We start from the raw sequence: 18,636 nt of genomic DNA on the forward strand, positions 1-18,636 counted from the left end.
TAAGCCAGAATTGCTCACAAGAAAACTTTATCTTGGTGCTGATATAATACATGTAAGTCTAGTGGAATCTATCTAGTGTTTTGTAGGGCAAAGGAAAATGTGCATTTAGAAAAAAAAATCTCGTAAAATGGGATTCAAAACTACATGAAAACAGCAGATTTACGTAGCTTCATTTAAACCATGAGAAAAAAATCATTTTCAGTTCTTAGAAATCTAAAAAATGAGTCATCTTTTGGCAGAGGAAGCAGCTCCGCCAATCAGGGAAGACCAGACTCCCCATTTTTGGTATTAACGGCTTCCCACACCTCTCTAAAACTATATTCATGAGCAGAAGAATGGTTCCTTATGGCCAGTGGAGGAAGCTGGATTCGTTTAACAACCGCATGATTCATCTAAAAACTGCAGTCATTCGCTTGAGAACTGTGGCAAAAAACCATCATAAAATTGGATGCTATTCACTGAACTGCCTTGCTTTGCAACAGAAATGCTGGCCCCAGTTGTAGTCATAAATCAAGGACTACCTGCATGGAGTCGAGGCAAAAGATCAGCAGCCAATTCTGGGGAACCTGATACAGAATTTCATAATCATTTATTTTCTGGCTAACCCTTTATAGACATTAATCAGCTTTTGCGTCTGCAGCAGGAACAATTATATTATAGGAACACTTTATTTGAGAAAGCAACAATTGTTGGGTGCAATGTTTGAAATTCAAGACAATGGGGATGGGTGTGGGATGGCTAGAACAGCTTTGAAGCGCTGGGGAATTTATCAATGAATTGAAGGCCATCTGAGGTTGACCATTTAAATGTCCTGATAATATTTCACAATGACCGAATCAGCCTGGGTGCTGAAATCAGCTCACTGAGATGCTGAAAGCAGCAGAAGATTAACAGAAAAACAGAGTTGGAAGGGACCTTGGAGGTCTTCTAGCCCAGCCCTATGCTCAAGCAGGAGCCCCTATACCAGGGATGGCGAACCTTTTCAGCACCCAAACTGGAATGTGTGCGCGTGTGCGTGCTAGAATCCTGCAGACCAGTTGGCTGGCATGCACATGCCTGGTTTTTTTGGCTTTTCTGGACGATTTTCAGGTAGTTTCAGGCCATTTTTCGGTTGTTTTTGGCTGTTTTCCAACGCTCTGATGCCTGTGAAGATCAGGTGGTTGGTGCGTCAGAAATCAGAAGAGCAGCTGGAGGCGGCACGCGTCCCCAGAGAGAGGGCTCTGCATGCCACCTCTGGCACACGTACCATAGGTTCACCATTCCTATACTATTTCAGAAAAATGATTGTCCAATCTCTTCTTAAAAATCTCCAGTGATAGAGCACCCACAAAAGCTGTTCAATGGGTTAATTGGTCTCGCTCTCGGGAAATTTCTCCTTGGTTCTAGGTTGCTTCTCTCCTTGATTAGTTTCCACCTATTGCTTTTTGTTCTGCCTTCAAATTGCTTTGGAGAATAGATTGAAACACACATACACACCTCCTCTTCTTTGTGGAAGCCCCTTAGATATTGGAACACTGCTAGATTACCTGTTCTCCTCCCATGTTGACCAAGAGCTCTGTACCATCTGGGCTGAAAGTCACATAGGTAGCTACCAAAACTCTCAGTCGATTATTGTAGTCCGGTAATTTCACTGGAAGATGCCCTACAGAAGGGGGGGGGGAGACAACCCAAGCACAATTAATACATACAACTTGATAGAATGGACCCTGCTTTAGCTCAGTATTTGCAAGGAAATAGAAAAGCCTTTTAAAATAAGAAAGCTATGTCCATTTATTGTGCAGATTCTACTTTCAGCAAAAAACAGTGTCATTAACTACTTTGTAGCAGAAGGAATCAAAAGCTAAGAATCAATCTTCACTGCACCTGAGTGCAAATGACTCAAATGTACCCTCATTTCTCACCATAATAGACTCTCTCCCTCCCCCCACCAAAATGAATTTTGTTGAATGCACTAAAACCATTTCGTGGATGGGGCACCATCCAGAGATAATCTTACCTGCTACGTAATATTGAGCAGCTCCATCTGGGAGGGGTTTCTGTCGATCACAGAATGTATGGACGCCAGCCGCGGGGTTCTGTTTCATGCTTTTCCTAGCCAAAGCGGAGAGAGAGAGGAAAATCTGTATTTGTGCATACATTTTCTTCTCAAGACATTTCTCCTTCTATTAGTGAGAAAATAAAATCATGACAGCCCAGGCAAATTAGAAAGGTAAATTTCAACGTATTTTATGTCAATATACTCGGGCACTTCTGGTAGATTTTATAAATTTTACTGCAACAGACTGAGATTCATAGCATTTCAGACTAACAAACTGAACCAGGGCAGAATATTTTTTGAACTGAACTTCATGACATCAAATATTATTTTGAATTACAGGAAGCCCTCGACCTACAACTGCTCATTTAGCTAAAGTTAAACGTTATGACTAAGAAAAAGTGATTTGCCATTTGTCCTCATCCTTGTGACTGGTGTATCATCCCTGCAGTCACATGATCACAATTCAGGTGCTTGGCAATTGATTCGCATTTACGACTGGTTGCAATGTCCTGCAGCCACGGGATTGCAATTCACAACCTTCTTCGCCAGTTTCCAACAAAAAACATCAATGGGGAAACTGGATTCGCTTAATGATCACAGGATTGGCTAAAAGGTAAAAAATGGTCATAAAACTGGTGCAAGTAATTACTTGCTTTACAACCATCCCGACTTACGACAGAAATTTGAGCTCCAATTGTGGTCTTAAATCAATATCTATTTGTACGAGCATGTATATCTACAAATCTAAACCAAAAAAAAACACGCACCCAGGCACACAGAGATGATGTATAAATACATTTAAAGAGAAATAAATGCAGTATTTTATCATCCTTACCTGCTTTTTTGCCCCTATTAACTGTCTATATTTTCTTCCAGCCATAAACAAGAGTGTAGGAGTGTATATGTGTTTCTGCAATGGGATACATTGCACATTGCACAATGGAATGGACCTCATGATTCTTGACGAATGTATCTTGTCTTTTTATGTACACTGAGAGCCTATGCACCAAAGACAAATTCCTTGTGTGTCCAATCACACTTGGCCAATAAAGAATTCTATTCTATTCTTCTTTATGTACACTTGGCCAATAAAGAATTCTATCCTATTGTATTCTATTCTTTCTTCAGGCCTAGGAGAATATTTGTAGCTCAGGGTTGACATGAGGGACCCTTGGTGCTCTCTGAGCTTGCTTGATTTCTTGCAGATGTTTTATTACCCAAACTACCCTAAAACTGATTATGTTACCTAGTTTGGGTAATGAAATATCTGCAAGAAATCAAGCAAGCTCAGAGAGCACCAAGGGCCCCTCATGTCAACCCTGAGCTACAAATATTCTCCTTTATTAGAACTAAGACAATGTGGAATTTGAATGTGCTGCTTGCCGGATTAGATCCAAACAAAAATGCTTCTTGTTCTTCAGAAGTTAGCCCTCTAAGTTATCAGTCTTCACTTCTGTTACCTGTGGTTGTGGATCATACGTATGTCATAAATCCGGACAAAGGGCCCACTGGCTCCCACGGCAAGATAGTTATTGTCCTGGGGATTGACTGTGAGACACTTTGCCTCCACAAGCTGCCCACAGTATTCAGTCAGGTCTATCAGAACTTCTGAGTGTTTGCTATTCTCTCGCAAGTCATACTGTCTAAAAAAACAAACAAAATGAGAAAGAATAAAAATATTAGCAGGCCTTCAGAATTCAGAAACAAGCAGAAGCATCACATTTTGACCCCACCATGAAAAAGTGAGCTACATAATTATAAAATTAATTATTAAAAGTAAGCAATGTATCAGTGGATTGCTCAATTCTAAATTCAATTAAATCATGTTTTAGACCAGGGGTCTCCAACCTTGGCAACTTTAAGCCTGGCGAACTTCAACTCCCAGAATTCCCCAGCCAGCTTTGCTTCAGGCTTAAAGTTGCCAAGGTTGGAGATCCCCGTTTTAGAGCAAAGCTAGCTGGGGAATTCTGGGAGTTGAAGTCTGCCAGGCTTAAAGTTGCCAAGGTTGGAGACCCCCGTTTTAGAGCAAGGGTCTTCAGCCCCCCGTCTCTGGACTGGCATTGGTTCGTATCATGAATTGTACAGCACAAACAAAGCCCCATCCCTGGGATGCAGGCAGCACACGAAATCATGTCCCCCTCTAATCGGCTGAAGAATCTTTCTCCAAGGAACCGATCCCTGGTACCCAAAAGGTTGCCCTCCCCTCTCGCTGTTTTAGAGGGTCACAGTATTGCAGAGTCCTGGTTTTAAGCCCTGGTACTACAGTTTATTGGTTTGTCCATAACATTTTTGCAAACACAGTAATTAAACCTTAAGCTGTGTGTCAGCGTTCCATGTAATGCACCCATAGAAAACAAACTCCGAGGCATTAAAGGTCCTCAAACAGCAGCTTATTGGATACATCATATTGGCACAAACTGGTGAAAGCAGCCTGTGAAGTTTCCCACAGTTTTCACCTAATTAAAAGTTTTCTCCCCCCCCCCCCCCCCAAGTCACTGCTCACACTATCCAATCCAGATGCTGGCCGGTTGGTTGCTGGGTTACTTCTTCCTCCTCTGGCCAGCCAGCTGTGAGAGTGTCCTTGGTTCTCACAGGAAAACTTTATTGTTTTGTCTACCAAACCACATCTAACTATTTCGCCCCTCCCACTGCTGTGTGGCAACCCTGAAGCCTTCGAGACGGCTTCAGCCAGGTTCACTTCAGGGTTGATACTGTGTTCCCCAAAAACATCAGAGCAACTGTACCTGATTAGCCCGTCTTCTGCCGCACTCCAGAAGGTGTTGGGCCACATCGGAGCTGTGGCAATTCGCTTGACTCTATTTTTGTGATCCCCAAACATGTGGATCGTTTCTTTGACAGTTAAGTCATGGACGTGCACTTTGGAATCTGCAGCTCCAGTAATAAGTATCCGGTCCTCTGTATGTGGCAGGAACTGTGGGAAATAAGCATGATATCTTTCATGGCAAAAAGGCCTTCCCCACTGACAGATAGAAAGACATCTTTGGAGGCACATGTTACTTAACAGGCAGAGATTATTGGCTTTGTAGTCAAGAACCTACTCATACTAATATCAACCTTTAATCCTTAAATGAAGAAAGAATAAAGGTGGTCCTCAGTTTATGACCACAATGGAGTCCAACCTTTCTGTTTTTAAGCAAGACAGTTGTTAATTGAACTTTGCCCCATTTTACGATCCTTTTTGCAACAGTTGTTAAGCAAATTGCAGCAGTTCTCAAGTTAGTCTTACATTTGTTAAGTGAATCTGACTCCTTCCCCCTTGACTTTGCTGGTCAGGAAGTCACAAAAGGTGATCACATGACTCCGGGACTTTGCAACCATCCTGAGTCAGTTGCCAAACATCCAAATTTTGATCACACAGCTATGAGGCTGCTGCAACAGTTGTTAACTGTGAAAAATGGCCATGCCACTTTTTTTTAGTGCTGTTGTTAACGTCAAACTGTCACTGTTGTAGGTCAGGAAGTGCCTGTACTTAGTATTTTACCACTTTCTTCCAAATCCACACACCTTGACAGAGAATATGTTTGCTGTGTGCCCCGTGTGCATGGAAAGGAGTTTCTTATGGTGCAGAGGATCCCACACAATGGTGTGCTGGTCATCAGAGCCAGAGGCCAGCAAACTGAAGAGTCAAAAGAAACACAAAAGCTTATTAGCAAACAATTGCTATAAACTCACCTCTTTCTGCATTCTTTGCCGAGATCGCTTAAAGTCAAGTCAAGTCAATCTCTTAAAGACAATCTCATTAAGGTGCTCATCTCTCATAGGGCAACGTTTCTCAACCTGAGCCATGATACCCCAGCCAGCATTGGGACACACACCTTAAAAGGTCTAAGGTTGGGAAACAGTAATCTAGAGCCATGATGGCGAACCTATGTCCCGTGTGTCCAAAGTGGCACACAAAGCCATGTTGCATGGCTTGCATGGCCTTGCCTGTTTGTCTTCTGGGTTTCTGGCGCACACGACGATCAGCTGTCCTTTACACATGTGGCAAAGCCAAACAACAGCCAGTTGATTGTCGGGTGCATGTGCACGCCAGAATCCTGCAGTTCGGCTTTTCCAGAGTGCAATCCCTTTGCCCGTGCGACAGCGTCAAAAACCGGCATGCAGTCCGGACGGCTGATCATAAGGCACACATGTACTCTAGAACCCAGAAGTTCAACTTTTCCGGAATGCGGCCCCAATGAGCGCGCACGTGTGATGTTTCCGTGCAACCTTTGCGGCACTCGGCACAGAGGTGGCTTCCTACCGGTTTGGACCGGTTCAGCTGAGTGGGTAGTAACTCGTCCGCCCACTCCCTCGAACCGGTTTTATCGGCGGCACCATCTTGCTTTTTGCTTTTTGCAATTCTTTCACTGCTGCGCATGCGCACCAACCACACACATGCCCAAAGCGCGTTCCTAAGCAAACCGCAGTAAAAGAATCCGGAACCCACCCCTGACTCAATGCTAAAAAGGTTTGCCATCACTGATCTAGAGCAAGGGTCCCCAACCCCCAGGGCCGGGGCCTATTAGGGATTGAGCCACCTGAGAGAAGGGCCGACATGCATGTGCACATGCAGTTCAACTCACATGAGGGGTGGTTAGGCACATACATACACGTGCACACCGTCCCGCTGCTCACATGGCCCGGTTCCCCTCTCCCTCTCCCCCAGCCAAGCCACAAGCTGCAAAGGTTGGGGATCACTGCTCTAGAGCCAATGGGAGTTTCAGAGCACAGCAAAAAACTCTCAAGGAGCAGCTGTCAATTATATTTGTAATTTAGTTCACCAGGAATATATTAACAAGGCTGGTAAATCAACACTACACACCTCTAGGAAACCCTATTAGAAATCCTCCCCTGGGCTACATAGGTTTTCTACAGGCATTCATTGAAAGTGCCTACTCTTTCTTAAGGTAACTTTCATATTCAGATTAAAGCCTGAATTAAACATAAGAGCATTCCTACTCTTGCCAGAACCCACAGGCTTTGCATTCTTCATGCAAAAGAGTTTTTCAACCTTCAGCAAAGTCTCTCTGAATTATATTATTTAATCCTTGACACGTGTGGTTATTGTATGAGATACTTAAAATAGATTCCGCCTTACTGCATCCCACTCTTCCTAAATGCTCGAACACAACATTGGGTGAAGTGAAATTTAAGAATGGTCTTTCAAGGTCAGATTTAGACTTAGACAAACTAGGGATGAAATCCTCCCAGTTCGGCTGAACCAGTAGGGATGATTGTCGTTGGTCCTGCGAACCAGTAGTAAAAAAAAAAAAAGCTTCTGAGGATTGCGCGGCTCAGCTGTGAGCCACGCAATTATTGGAAGCTTTGCCCCCCAATCTTTAAATCATTTTTTTCCTGCACGTTTGCCCGAACTGACAGGAAAAAAATGCTTTAAAAAGTGAAAAAAAGTTGGTCATGCACACCCAGTCACATAACACCCCCGCCCCCAAAGCCACAACCACAGAACCGGTGGCAAAAAAAAATAGATTTCACCACTGCTTTACTGTCACTTTGAATGTGCACTAATTGGCATACATTCAAATGAAATTTTGTTGCATACAGCTCTCAAAGACTCACCACCTCCAATATACACTACATAAACATGACAATATAAATAAATACAAAATTATGCATATACCCATATTGTTCTGACCAAGGCTTCCTCAAACCACAAAGCAGACTCCTTGTCCTGACAAAAAACCCTTTTATTAATTTACTATGAATTCTGCTCATTCACATCCAGCAAAGTCTTTCAAAGGGAGGATTTCCAGTCACAGACCTTATCTGGCTTGGAGAGCTGCCAGGCCAATATCTGCAGAACTTGGCAAGGAGCCTGAGAGTCACGAACCAAGCAAACTAATTGTCTCCTGCAAACTCCCCTCCCCTCTCGCGCCTCTTTTATTTCCTCTGGGAGGGGCCATTCATCATCTGCCTTACTCCCAAGTCAACCCTTGTTCCTTAGCTGTTCCCTTTATCTGGCAACTCTGCGCATGCGCACACTGAGAATAGACTTCAGCTGTTTGTCTGCCTCACTGATGTCTGACTCTGAAGGCAGCTGAAAACTGGCATACGGCCCTGGCCCCATCTCTGCCTCTGACACAGAGCCCTCGTCAGAGCCTTCCCCAGACTCCAGGACTGGCCCATGTTCCCCCCCAACCTCCTCGCTGTCTGAATCTGCTGCCAGCACAGCACATATATTATAAGACATAGAGAAATAAGAGAGTCTAGTTCAAATGTACAATGTGCATGTATAATGGCGAGAGAAACAAATCTTGTGAGTTTATCAGATGGATGGCCTAGGGAACAAAGCTCTTACAGAATCTGGCAGTCCTGCTAGAAATACTTCAAAACTTCCTCCCGGAGAGGAGCAACAAAAACAAATTAAGATCCCCAGGCCCATCTCCTAGCTTTGGAGATAAATCTATTTTCAGAGACATACTTACTTTCCCTTTTCATTCCATTCAAGGCAGTTGACACAGCCAGCATGACCCTAAAAAACAACAACGTCAGAGCTTGACCAATTTCAGATTACTCACTCAGAAGGATAAAGGAAAATATTCTACCATATTCTGACATGTACCATTTTCCTTGCAGTTCTAAGCTTTTCAGAGCTTCTTCTGATCTGTGAACTGTGTTCTATTTTGCTTTCATTACTAATTCTAAATGCATCCAAGCCTACGTGTGCATCTTTTGAACAAAACTTCCTACATCATATAATTGAAATAATATGAGTTAATGTATGGGCAATGGGAAGTGATCTCGGCTTATACTGAGAGGTAAAGAGAGAAGCAATGAATTCTAGAGCTCCTGATGGTTTTTTTCAATGCTATTTTTTAATTGTATGATCAACAAATTACATCCTTAATATTTATAAGACCACTTTTTTGGTAATACTGCAAACAGGATGAAACTTTAACCCTAGGCTTATCTTAAATATAACACTAAAGCACAATTGATTTAGAAAAAAAATACATACAGGTAGTCCTTGACTTACAATTATTTGTTTAGTTACCAAAGTTACAACAGCGCTGAAAAAATGATTTATAACGGCTGCAACATCCCCATGGTCATGTGATCAAAATTCAGATGCTTGGCAACTGGCATGTACTTATGACAGTTGCAATGTTCCAGGATCACATGATTCACTTCTGACAAGCCAAGTCAATGGCGAAGCCAACAACCGTGTGACTAACTTCACAACTGCAGCAATTCACTTAACTGTGGCAGGAAAGGTCATAAAATGGGGCAACGTAACAGCTGCCTTGTTAGCAACAGAAATTTTGGGCTCAATTGTGGTTGTAAGTCAAGAACTACCTGCGATTTTACACCCACACAGGGTTGCCTATAAAGAGTCTGGTTAGCTGTGGATGTCTTTCCAACCGAGTAAGTTCTAAATATGGATTGAAGTTCCCATCACTCTCATTCCCACTGATCATAAGGACATCAGTTGACTCCAGGTTATCACATCTCCACAAAAGAGAGCGATAATTAAAATAAATTAGATGATGATTACTCATGTCCTATTAGAACAGGGGTGTCACACTTGATTTCATTGAGGGCTGCATCAGGGTTGTGTTTGACCTCTGGGAATCGGGGGGGGGGGGGAGGCAGGGATGGGCATGGCCAGCTCAACGTCACTTGAGGCTCCGTTTTCGCCCACGAAGGCCTCCTGTAGTCAGGGAAGATGCGCACAGCCTCTCCGGGCTCTGTTTTCACTGGCAGGGGGCTACAGGAGGCCGTTGTGGCCCTCCCAAGCTCTGTTTGCGCTTGTAGAGGCACCGCGGGGCAGTCCTTTGCTGTTTCCAGGGCAGCCCCATGGGCCAGGCCTGGCTCGGCCCAAAGGCCTTGAGTTTGACACCCCTGCATTAGAATGATTTTTCCTTGTTATCTTTTCCCTTTGGGGAGGGTCTTTTTGATCTTGACATTTCGCCAGGAAGGTGAAAATGTTGCATCCTGGCCATGCTTGTTCCAATTCCATTTTGAAATTGATTCGATTCTTCCTGCTGGAAGGATTCAACATAGACCAAATTGGGGCAGTGTTGCTGGCACATCTAAACTTGGCCCTAATAAAGAACGGGCCTAGGCACGGCAATAACAGAATCCCCCATAACAATCTCAGGTCTAACAATCCAATCACAGTGAAGTTTGATAAGTTGCTCATTAAGGGGGGGGGGGAATTGTGACAATTTTTGGGCTAGGGATTAACCAATTAAGGTTTTCCTGATTAACCTGTTAAGTATGAATGAAGTAGGTAAGAAAAATTAGGGGAAATAAGGTGAAACAGCTTAGGAATAATAACCTTCAATGGACTAGGAAATGCTTTACAAATCAAGAAATTATTATTTTTTTGCTACCATGACTATCCTCCACTTACTTGCAGCTCCGCTTCCAAGCCCAGACGCTGAATGAATGGGTCAGTAACATGATAGTGTCGCTCAAAACTGAGGGCACCCTTTTCCTATAAACAACAGATAACTACAATTAATGGAGAAGCATTAAGAACATTCTACCCTCAACCATAATTCTTCAGCATAAGACACAATGAAGGAGAATAGATACCTCTGATCTCCAAATACTCATACAAAAATAATCATATCCAGGCCCATCTAACTTGCCCTTCCCTGATCTATTCTACTGACTGATTTTTTTTCCTGAAACGCAACAGTCAGAACTGGATGAAATATTCAAAATGAGATTAATCAACAGAGAACATAGTGAAGATAGATTTCCCCACAACAATTATCTTACTAGGTTTATTATGGTCACCCACTCAAAAAGACTCTGGCTGGCTTTGATTTGGGAACCAGACTTATGAATGTAGCTTTAAATTGCATCTAAAAATATATGTTTTTACATACTGACATATATTGATTCATGTTCAGCTTGTTAACAAGTGAAATTGCAGAATCTTTTTCCCTCCTCTATCCAGGTGACCCTGAGGGTGCAGATAAACCTCCAACTGGCCCCAACAACTCTCAGAAAGAGTGCTAATGACCAGATGACTGCAAGAAATATAAATCCTTCCATTCTCCACCATTCATTCAGAACTGAGGAAGCTCCTTCGATTAGAAGTGAAATGTCTTCAAGCAAATACAAAGAAACTCCAGTTGACTTTTGAGAAAGCACCTTAGGGACATCCATGACTTGGATGACTGAGAATCTCCATAGACATTTCATTTCCATCTTCCATCCAGAGTATTAGTTATCCCTCCAATTTTTCATCTATCTCTATCTCTTCATCTAAGACAGGGGTGTCAAACTCAATTTCATTGAGGGCTGCATCAAGGCTGTGGTTGACCGCGGGGCGGCCGTGGCTGACTGGGTGGGCATGGCCAACTTGATGCCATTCCCCAAACTGCTGGCCTGATCTTTACTCTTCATATTGGGTAGACCAGGATGGCTCCGTGGGCCAGATCCGACCAAATCACGGACCAGATCCAGCCCACGGGCCTTGGGTTTGACATCTCTGATCTAAGACATTAAAATGTTGAATAGTTTGAAAATTTTGGACCTTAAGTCTAAACAATGGGGCACACTTGATGTCTTTTGCATTCTGATGAAGATAGATGAATAACATGGTTTTCTAACCAGCTTAGGAAACATCTCACAGAAATGTCAACCAGTCAGTGTTTAACAAGCTTGGAAATTAGAAGATCACACAATATACAGTAACCACAGTTTGTCAAGTCTCATGACAAAACTGTGTGTGTGTGTGTGTGTGTGTGTGTAATCTGAATGTATGATAGCAGAAGAGAGCACCTAAGGATCAATAGAAAGGGTCCCTTGCTAACTGCTCAGTACCCTTTCTAACTATGCAAAGAATGAGAAAAGGATGAATAAGGCTCAGCAGCTTGTTTTATTCATCCTAGGCATGGCTTCTGGCAAAACGCAAAGCAGCCTCTGACGAAGAAGACAAACAAACAGACAAGAGCAACAAGAAAATCAGTCCTCAAGATGGCATCGCTAAAAGCTTTCCTCCTCTACTTCTGCTCACCCTCTAGCAAAATGCTGTTAATGACTCTTTAAGAAAAGAAGTACCTTGAGCTGCCTGCTAATGAGGTCTCCAATAATATTTGCCTTTGCCATCTTTTCACAATAGGGCCTCCGAAAGCAAGTTAGTGATGGTGTTGCTGTGAATCCAAGCATTCCAGCAGAGTTCAAGTCCATTGAGAAGGCATTGAAATTACCTGTAATTTGGAGAGAAGAGGGAGGGAGAGGAGAAAGCTTTGAAATTATTTATACATAAAACTATGGAGGTGTTCTAGCCAAAAAAGGAAATTTTAATATGAGGTTTTCAAGTATTTCCCTCAGTCATTTCTAAAGTTACGTACATCCATCCCGCGCCATAGATGGAGTCTTGGTCTAAATCAGGGGTCGGCAACCTTAAGCACTCAAAGAGCCACTGAGGTTGTAACCAGAAGCCCCCCATTTAATTCTGGAGCCGACTGGAAGTCCAGTTCCCCTACCATAGAGTCTCTTCCTAGCGTGGTTACCTTTTTTCTCTACCTGTCTTAACCAAAAACCCTATCAATTGTGGAAACAACTGGCGACAGGGAGCCGCATCAGAGGGATGAAAGAGCCACATGCGGCTCCAGAGTTGCAGATTGCCAATCCCTGGTTTAAATTCTTAGACATAGTTCTCAGTGGAAATTAAAATACTCTCCCACTCCCCAATAGCTTTAACTGATCACCCAAGATCTCATTTTAAGACATCCACCAATTTTCAAGAGAAACAGCTTATATGGTGATTACAGGAACCATATATAATAAAAAGCATATGACTGTTATGTGTACAATGTAAACAACTTTGTAGTCACTTTTTTCCCACATACGTTGCACTCAAAAATAAATAAGAATTTTCTTTCAATGTTTAGAAATAGCACAATAATGCAGAATGTCAACAGAATATATGAAATCCTGATATCTTCAACAACAATGGTTAACACAGACAGCCAAGAAAACTCAGTTAGATTTTAGCCCCTTGCAAAACTGCTTCCCAAAACATTACTGATATCAAAGAACATCATTTCATCCGGCCATAGCAGAGTAGTTGAGCAGTTTGGCAGATTGAATCTCACAGGCTCAAGGTTGACTCAGCCTTCCATCCTTCCGAGGTGGGTAAAATGAGGATGCAGATTGTTGGGGGCAAGAGGCTGACTCTGTAAACTGCTTAGAGAAGGCTATAAAGTACTGTGAAGCAGTAAGTCTAAGTGCTACTGCTATGAAACATTTGAGGACTTCTGAAATATTAAAAATGGAAGCTTCCTCTAACAACTACAGTGATGAAATTGGAAAGAGGGGTACATTTTGGAAGATGAAGAGTAGGGCTTATGTGTTCCACTCATGACTTCCATGATGAGATTATAGTCATTATGGGTTGAACATTGGTGAGCAAGAGTGATTGGGGTGTTGGTATTCTAACAAGTCACAAAAGAACTTAAAGATAGGATAATTACATTTTATCATCACAATGCTTTCAGTGAGCCAGACTATACTGACACTTCTAGACTTAAAACTATTCATTTAGTGACCTGTTCAAAGTTAAAATAGTACTTTAAAAAGTAATTTATCACCAATCCTCACAATCATTGCAGCATCCCTGGTCAATTAATCAAAATTTGGGTGCTTGGCAATTGCCATGTATTTAGGACAGTTGCAGTGTCCTGGGGTCATCTGATCACCATTTGTGACCTTCCCAGATGGCTTCCAAACAAGCAGTGTCAATGGGAGAAGCTGGATTTGCTTAGTGATTGTGTGATCCACTTGACAACTGCAGTGATTTGCTTAACAATCTTGGGGGAAAGGGTCATAAAATCGGACACGTCTTAATTAACAATTGTTTTGCTTAGACACAAATTCCCCCCTCCCCCAAACTGTGGTCATAAATTGAGGATTACTGAGGATCATGAAGCTGCAGTGGCTCAGTGGTTAGAGTGCAGTACTGCAGGCTACTTCTGCTGCCTGCCGGCTGCCTGCAATATGCTGACACTGTAAACTGCTTAGAGAGGGCTGTAAAGCACTGCAAAGCAGTGTATAAGTCTAAGTGCTATTGCTATTACCTATACTGGTGAAAAAGTGTACAAATGAAATTAAATTGAATAGTGTTGCTATTGACATATATGGCACTAATTGTATTATTTAATGTGGAATTGATTAAAACAAATATACCTTCAATGAAATGTAATTTTGTTTCTGGTTCTGTTCATTTTTTAAAATAATGTACTTTCTTTTTTGCATATCATTCAAAGAGCCCTTGCAGCTCTCAATTCAGAAAAGATAGTACATCTGGTTTTAGAAGATGCCACAAAATGTTTGGAAAGTAATTTACAAGTAAATTCTTTAATACTGTACTCACCTAGTATATAAGCAATCTAATATTTTACATAAAGGCAAAGGTTCCCCCCTTGCCCAAATGTGCTAGTCGTTCCCGACTCTAGGGGGCGGTGCTCATCTCCGTTTCAAAGCCAAAGAACCAATGCTGTCCAAAGACATCTCCGTGGTCATGTGGCCGGCATTACTCAATGCCGAAGGTGCACGGAACGTTGTTTCCTTCCCAACAAAGGTGATTCCTATTTTTCTACTTGCATTTTTACATGCTTTCAAACTGCTAGGTTGGCAGAAGTTGGGACAAGTAAAGGGAGCTAACTCCGTTATGTGGCGCTAGGGATTCGAACTGCCAAACTGCTGACCTTTCTGATCGACAAGCTCAGCATCTTAGCTACTGAGCCAGCGCGTCCCTTAATATTTTTACATATGTAAGCTCAATTACAGAAGTATTCTGTGATGGATTGGAAAACAATTCTGTAGGATTGCTAAGTGTAGTTATTGGTTTCCCTAGCTTAGCCTTGCCTGACAAAGTCATCTTTCAGATACGTAACTTAAGTTCCCAGAATTCAGAACCAGCGTCCCTGTTGCTCAGAATTCTGGGAACTGAACTGTACAGTTTTGGAGGATGAAGAAAGATGCAAGAACTAATATAATATGCCCTCAGAAGGAGCGATGATAGAAACTATGAATTACAGTCATTCTGAAAAATGATTTTCTAATGACAATTACTTGGAGGAATCATATTTAAAATTTCCCTTCATATATCAAGTACAATGTAAAGCTATTAATGCTAAAAGTTGCTATTACAATAGAGAAACATTAGGTGGGGGCTCTACGTTTTTAGAGCAATAAATGAAAACTTGGTTCTTAAGTCAATATTGTGATCTGAGCTCAGAAGACCTATCTTGGAAATCCATGGTGGACTTCATTATATACTAAAAGATTTTTGATTCTATTTTCCCATAATAGATCTCAGATACCAGCTCTCATATTTCTGATAAACAACATTGTTGGATTAGACATGGGGCCCGGGTTATTAGGGAGAAAGAAATGTCTTTCTTTTGAAAGAAATTCATTTTTAAACATGGAAATGTTTGTTAAATCTTAAAAAAAGGATCAAGAAAAGAAAACCTACAGAAATATAACACCCAACACATAATTATTTAGGAATATATATAAACACACACACACACACACACACACACACACACACACACACACATCTTAAGGAGATCCAAAAGAAAGTTTAAGGATTCATATAAAATGGACACACATAGACTGAGTCATAGTTTGTTGAGCAAGTCACAATTGGATGAGATCACACAAGCAGACCAGAAATGATTAACAGTAATTACTGGGGGCACACAAGATTCTATATCCCAAATAAAACAACAACATAGCATGTGATAGTCATCGTAAATTCAGGCTGGACTAGATTTGAAAGTGAATATTTAGATTTCTAGTAAAAATTAATAGCAGCACGTTTTTAAAATACAGGATACATGAATGTATGTTAATTTAAAAATACAATAGTCTGTTTTGGTTATGTACACATGCTTACATGGCACCAAGGCAAAATAAACCCAAAATCCATGGGCATATTAATTTAAAAATGGAAATAACAGAAAATCTAAATTAGAACAATGCAACAAAATGAATATTTATCTCAGCAAAATAGCCAAGAGTTTGTTTCTGAGAAACTGCAACAAGTGAAGCTACTTAAGAATTTATAAACCTAACACACTGGATAAAAACCTTTCAAAACTACTAATATACTAGCAAGACCCAGGATGACACAAACTGTATTCACACAGCATCCTGAACCACAGAAAAATTAACATCTCATTAGTGGCCAAACCCAGCCCTATGTTTTTAATTTATATTCAAGTATGTCATGCAAATCAAAAATCTCTTCCCCATAGCCAGATCCTTAGTATGATAATTGATAGAAATTATAAGCCATTGAAAATCAATATGCTAAGAAAGGAAATTAATCATTCAACCAGTAAATCACGGTTTTCCAAGGGCTCAATTCATATGCAACACCAAGCCACAATCCGTACCACCGCACACCAACCCCCAAATCTAACAAACCATAATTCATTCCAGGCAATTTCAACCCAGTCAATGCTTTTATGAAGAATGTTGACTCTCATTGCTGTAAAGCAGGGGGGGAAACCTGCATCGTGGGGGGGAAAAAACTCTTGATAGATCAGTGCAAGGACTCCTGACCAGTAGGAGCAATATAGGAAGTGAGCAACAGCTTTTGCACATACTCAGGGGGATAGTTCAGCTTGCTGTTATTTTCATTCCACCGCACTCCTTCGAAGCCCAAAGATTGAATCCACAAGAAACCTACACCAGCAGCGCAGACCAGGGAAAAAAGCTCTTTCGAGAGGGAAAAAGTAGGTCTTGAGAAAGCCAGAGAAGTGGCCGGGAAAGGGGGGGGAGAGCTGTGGTGCCTTAAGTGATCTGCTCTACTTCTCACTTGCCACCCCGCAGAGGGCCATTTAAAGCACAAAGTCTCCTAAAACTTCCTCCGCCAGAAGTTTTGTGCAGAGCAGAGGAAGTTTTGGGCTCTCCAAAGATGCTTCTCCACACTCAAGCAGCGCCTGCTTGATCCCTGATAGCATCACCTTGGAAGATCAGGTGGGGGAAGGCAGGAGAAAACCCATCATCCCCAAACGGTCTGGAGAGTGAGTGCCAGGCTGGTGAAAAGGTGGGGGGGGGGCAAACTGGATGGCCCACCTGGATTGGATGTGAAGACATTTCCCAAAATCTTAGGCAAGAGGAAAGCAGGTACCGCCCCCCCCCCCCAAGATCCTTTCTCTCTTGGAGTGGGGGGGGGGGAGCAGTGGCATTTTGGGGGGGGGAGAGGAAAGAGGGCAGTTTCCCAGCTCAGACACGATCCCGTTGGAATCTGCTGGGAGGAACCAGGCCAAAAGCAAGAGGGGCAGGGTTTTTTTTAGGGGGGGGTGTCAAGAGACCCCCCCCAAAAGAGGGGTGTCAATAAATCAAGGGGTGGGTGGGGGCGATCAGCATGGACGCCTCTCTGGAGGAAAGAGAGCCTTCCTCTTCCTCCTCCTCCTCCTCCTCTCTCCCCATCGCTCCCCACCTGCAGAAGACCCTCTCTCCCGCCCCCCGGCCCCTAGGACGTGGCTGATGGGAGTTGTAGTCCAGGCAGCGGAAGGCGCCCTGGGAAGGCGGGGAGGTTCTGAAGGCAGGCTGAGAGGACGGGAAGGAGAGCTGCGGGGTTACCTGTCAGGCCTCCTCAAGGCAGGCTCAGCAGCCGCAGCAGCCAGTGGACGGAGCCCCCGAACTTCCATGCAGGGGGGCGGCCTGACCCCTGTGTCAGGGCAGGGGCCCCTCCAGGTGGTGAGAGAGTGGCTGGAAGGCCGCCTGAGCCGCTCGCCAGGCTGCGCAAGCACCGCCCGGCCCGGCTGGGACCCTGAGACCTCGGCGGGTCCCGTCACCCCCCGCCTCTGTTTATCCTTTCCAGCTGTCTCGGGCTCAGCAAAGCCCCCACAACACCGCCTCCCCCTCCTCTCCTCTCTCCCTCCCCTTTCTCCACCGTTGCGCCCGGCACTGCGCCTGCGCGACGCTAACTGCGCCACCAGCCCTCTCTCTTCAAGCGCCGGCCCTTCCGCCGCGCGAGCGGCGCAGACAACGCTCCGGGAATAAGTATAAACCCACCCTCTTTCAACTCCTCCACGTCTCACTGGCCGGGGAAAGGAGTGGCAGCTGTTTTGCCCAAAGGGAAGCCGCCAATTGGCGGGCGGCCCGGGCCAATCTACGCAGTTAGAGTAAGAGAAAGAGGGAGAGACGACACAGGGAACACAAGGGGGCGGGGTTATTACGGGTGGAGGGGATGCTGGGACTTGAAGTTTTCAAAGGGGCAATGGTCTCTCCTAAGGCAGATTAGAGGCGTTTCTTGAACTTTTTGAGCTCGGGAGTCCTTCGTACTTTAAAAAAAAAAGGAGGATCCCAAAAGAACGTCAGTTTGTATGGGTTATATCTATCGATGTTTACTGTATTGAAGTAAATATTAATATTTACTTTAATATTATATGCCAAATATAATATTAAATACTGGCTGTGAAGTTGGATCCTAAGGAAGGCTGGGCACCAAAGAACTGAGGCCTTTGAACTCTGGTGCTGGAGAAGACTCCTGCGAGTTTCTTGGACTGCAAGTCGATCAAACCTGTCAGTCCTAGAGGAGATCGACCCTGACTGCAAGATCCTGAAGAGGAAACTCTCAAATACTTTGG

The 18,636-nt window shown here is 43.2% G+C and overlaps 1 protein-coding gene across 1 annotated transcript in view; it reads right to left on the reverse strand.

The window, feature by feature from the left end:
* The window catches only part of WDTC1 (WD and tetratricopeptide repeats 1), a 33,214-nt gene extending 15,299 nt beyond the window's left edge, over positions 1-17,915 (reverse strand). Inside the window, exons 1-9 of the mRNA XM_087727172.1 lie at positions 17,627-17,915; positions 12,080-12,228; positions 10,416-10,499; positions 8,485-8,531; positions 5,564-5,675; positions 4,783-4,970; positions 3,499-3,681; positions 1,997-2,091; positions 1,527-1,642 (exon numbers count right to left, since the gene is read on the reverse strand). Of these exons, the coding sequence (XP_087583298.1) occupies positions 1,527-1,642; positions 1,997-2,091; positions 3,499-3,681; positions 4,783-4,970; positions 5,564-5,675; positions 8,485-8,531; positions 10,416-10,499; positions 12,080-12,208 (954 nt within the window). The 5' untranslated portion in view covers positions 12,209-12,228; positions 17,627-17,915. The remainder of the gene's footprint in view (positions 1-1,526; positions 1,643-1,996; positions 2,092-3,498; positions 3,682-4,782; positions 4,971-5,563; positions 5,676-8,484; positions 8,532-10,415; positions 10,500-12,079; positions 12,229-17,626) is intronic.
* Between the last annotated feature and the right edge of the window lie 721 nt (positions 17,916-18,636).

Source organism: Thamnophis sirtalis, unplaced genomic scaffold (assembly GCF_051295495.1).
Source record: "Thamnophis sirtalis isolate CommonGarterSnake01/CBP01778 unplaced genomic scaffold, rThaSir2_p1.2 scaffold_13, whole genome shotgun sequence".
Lineage (NCBI taxonomy): Eukaryota > Metazoa > Chordata > Lepidosauria > Squamata > Natricidae > Thamnophis > Thamnophis sirtalis.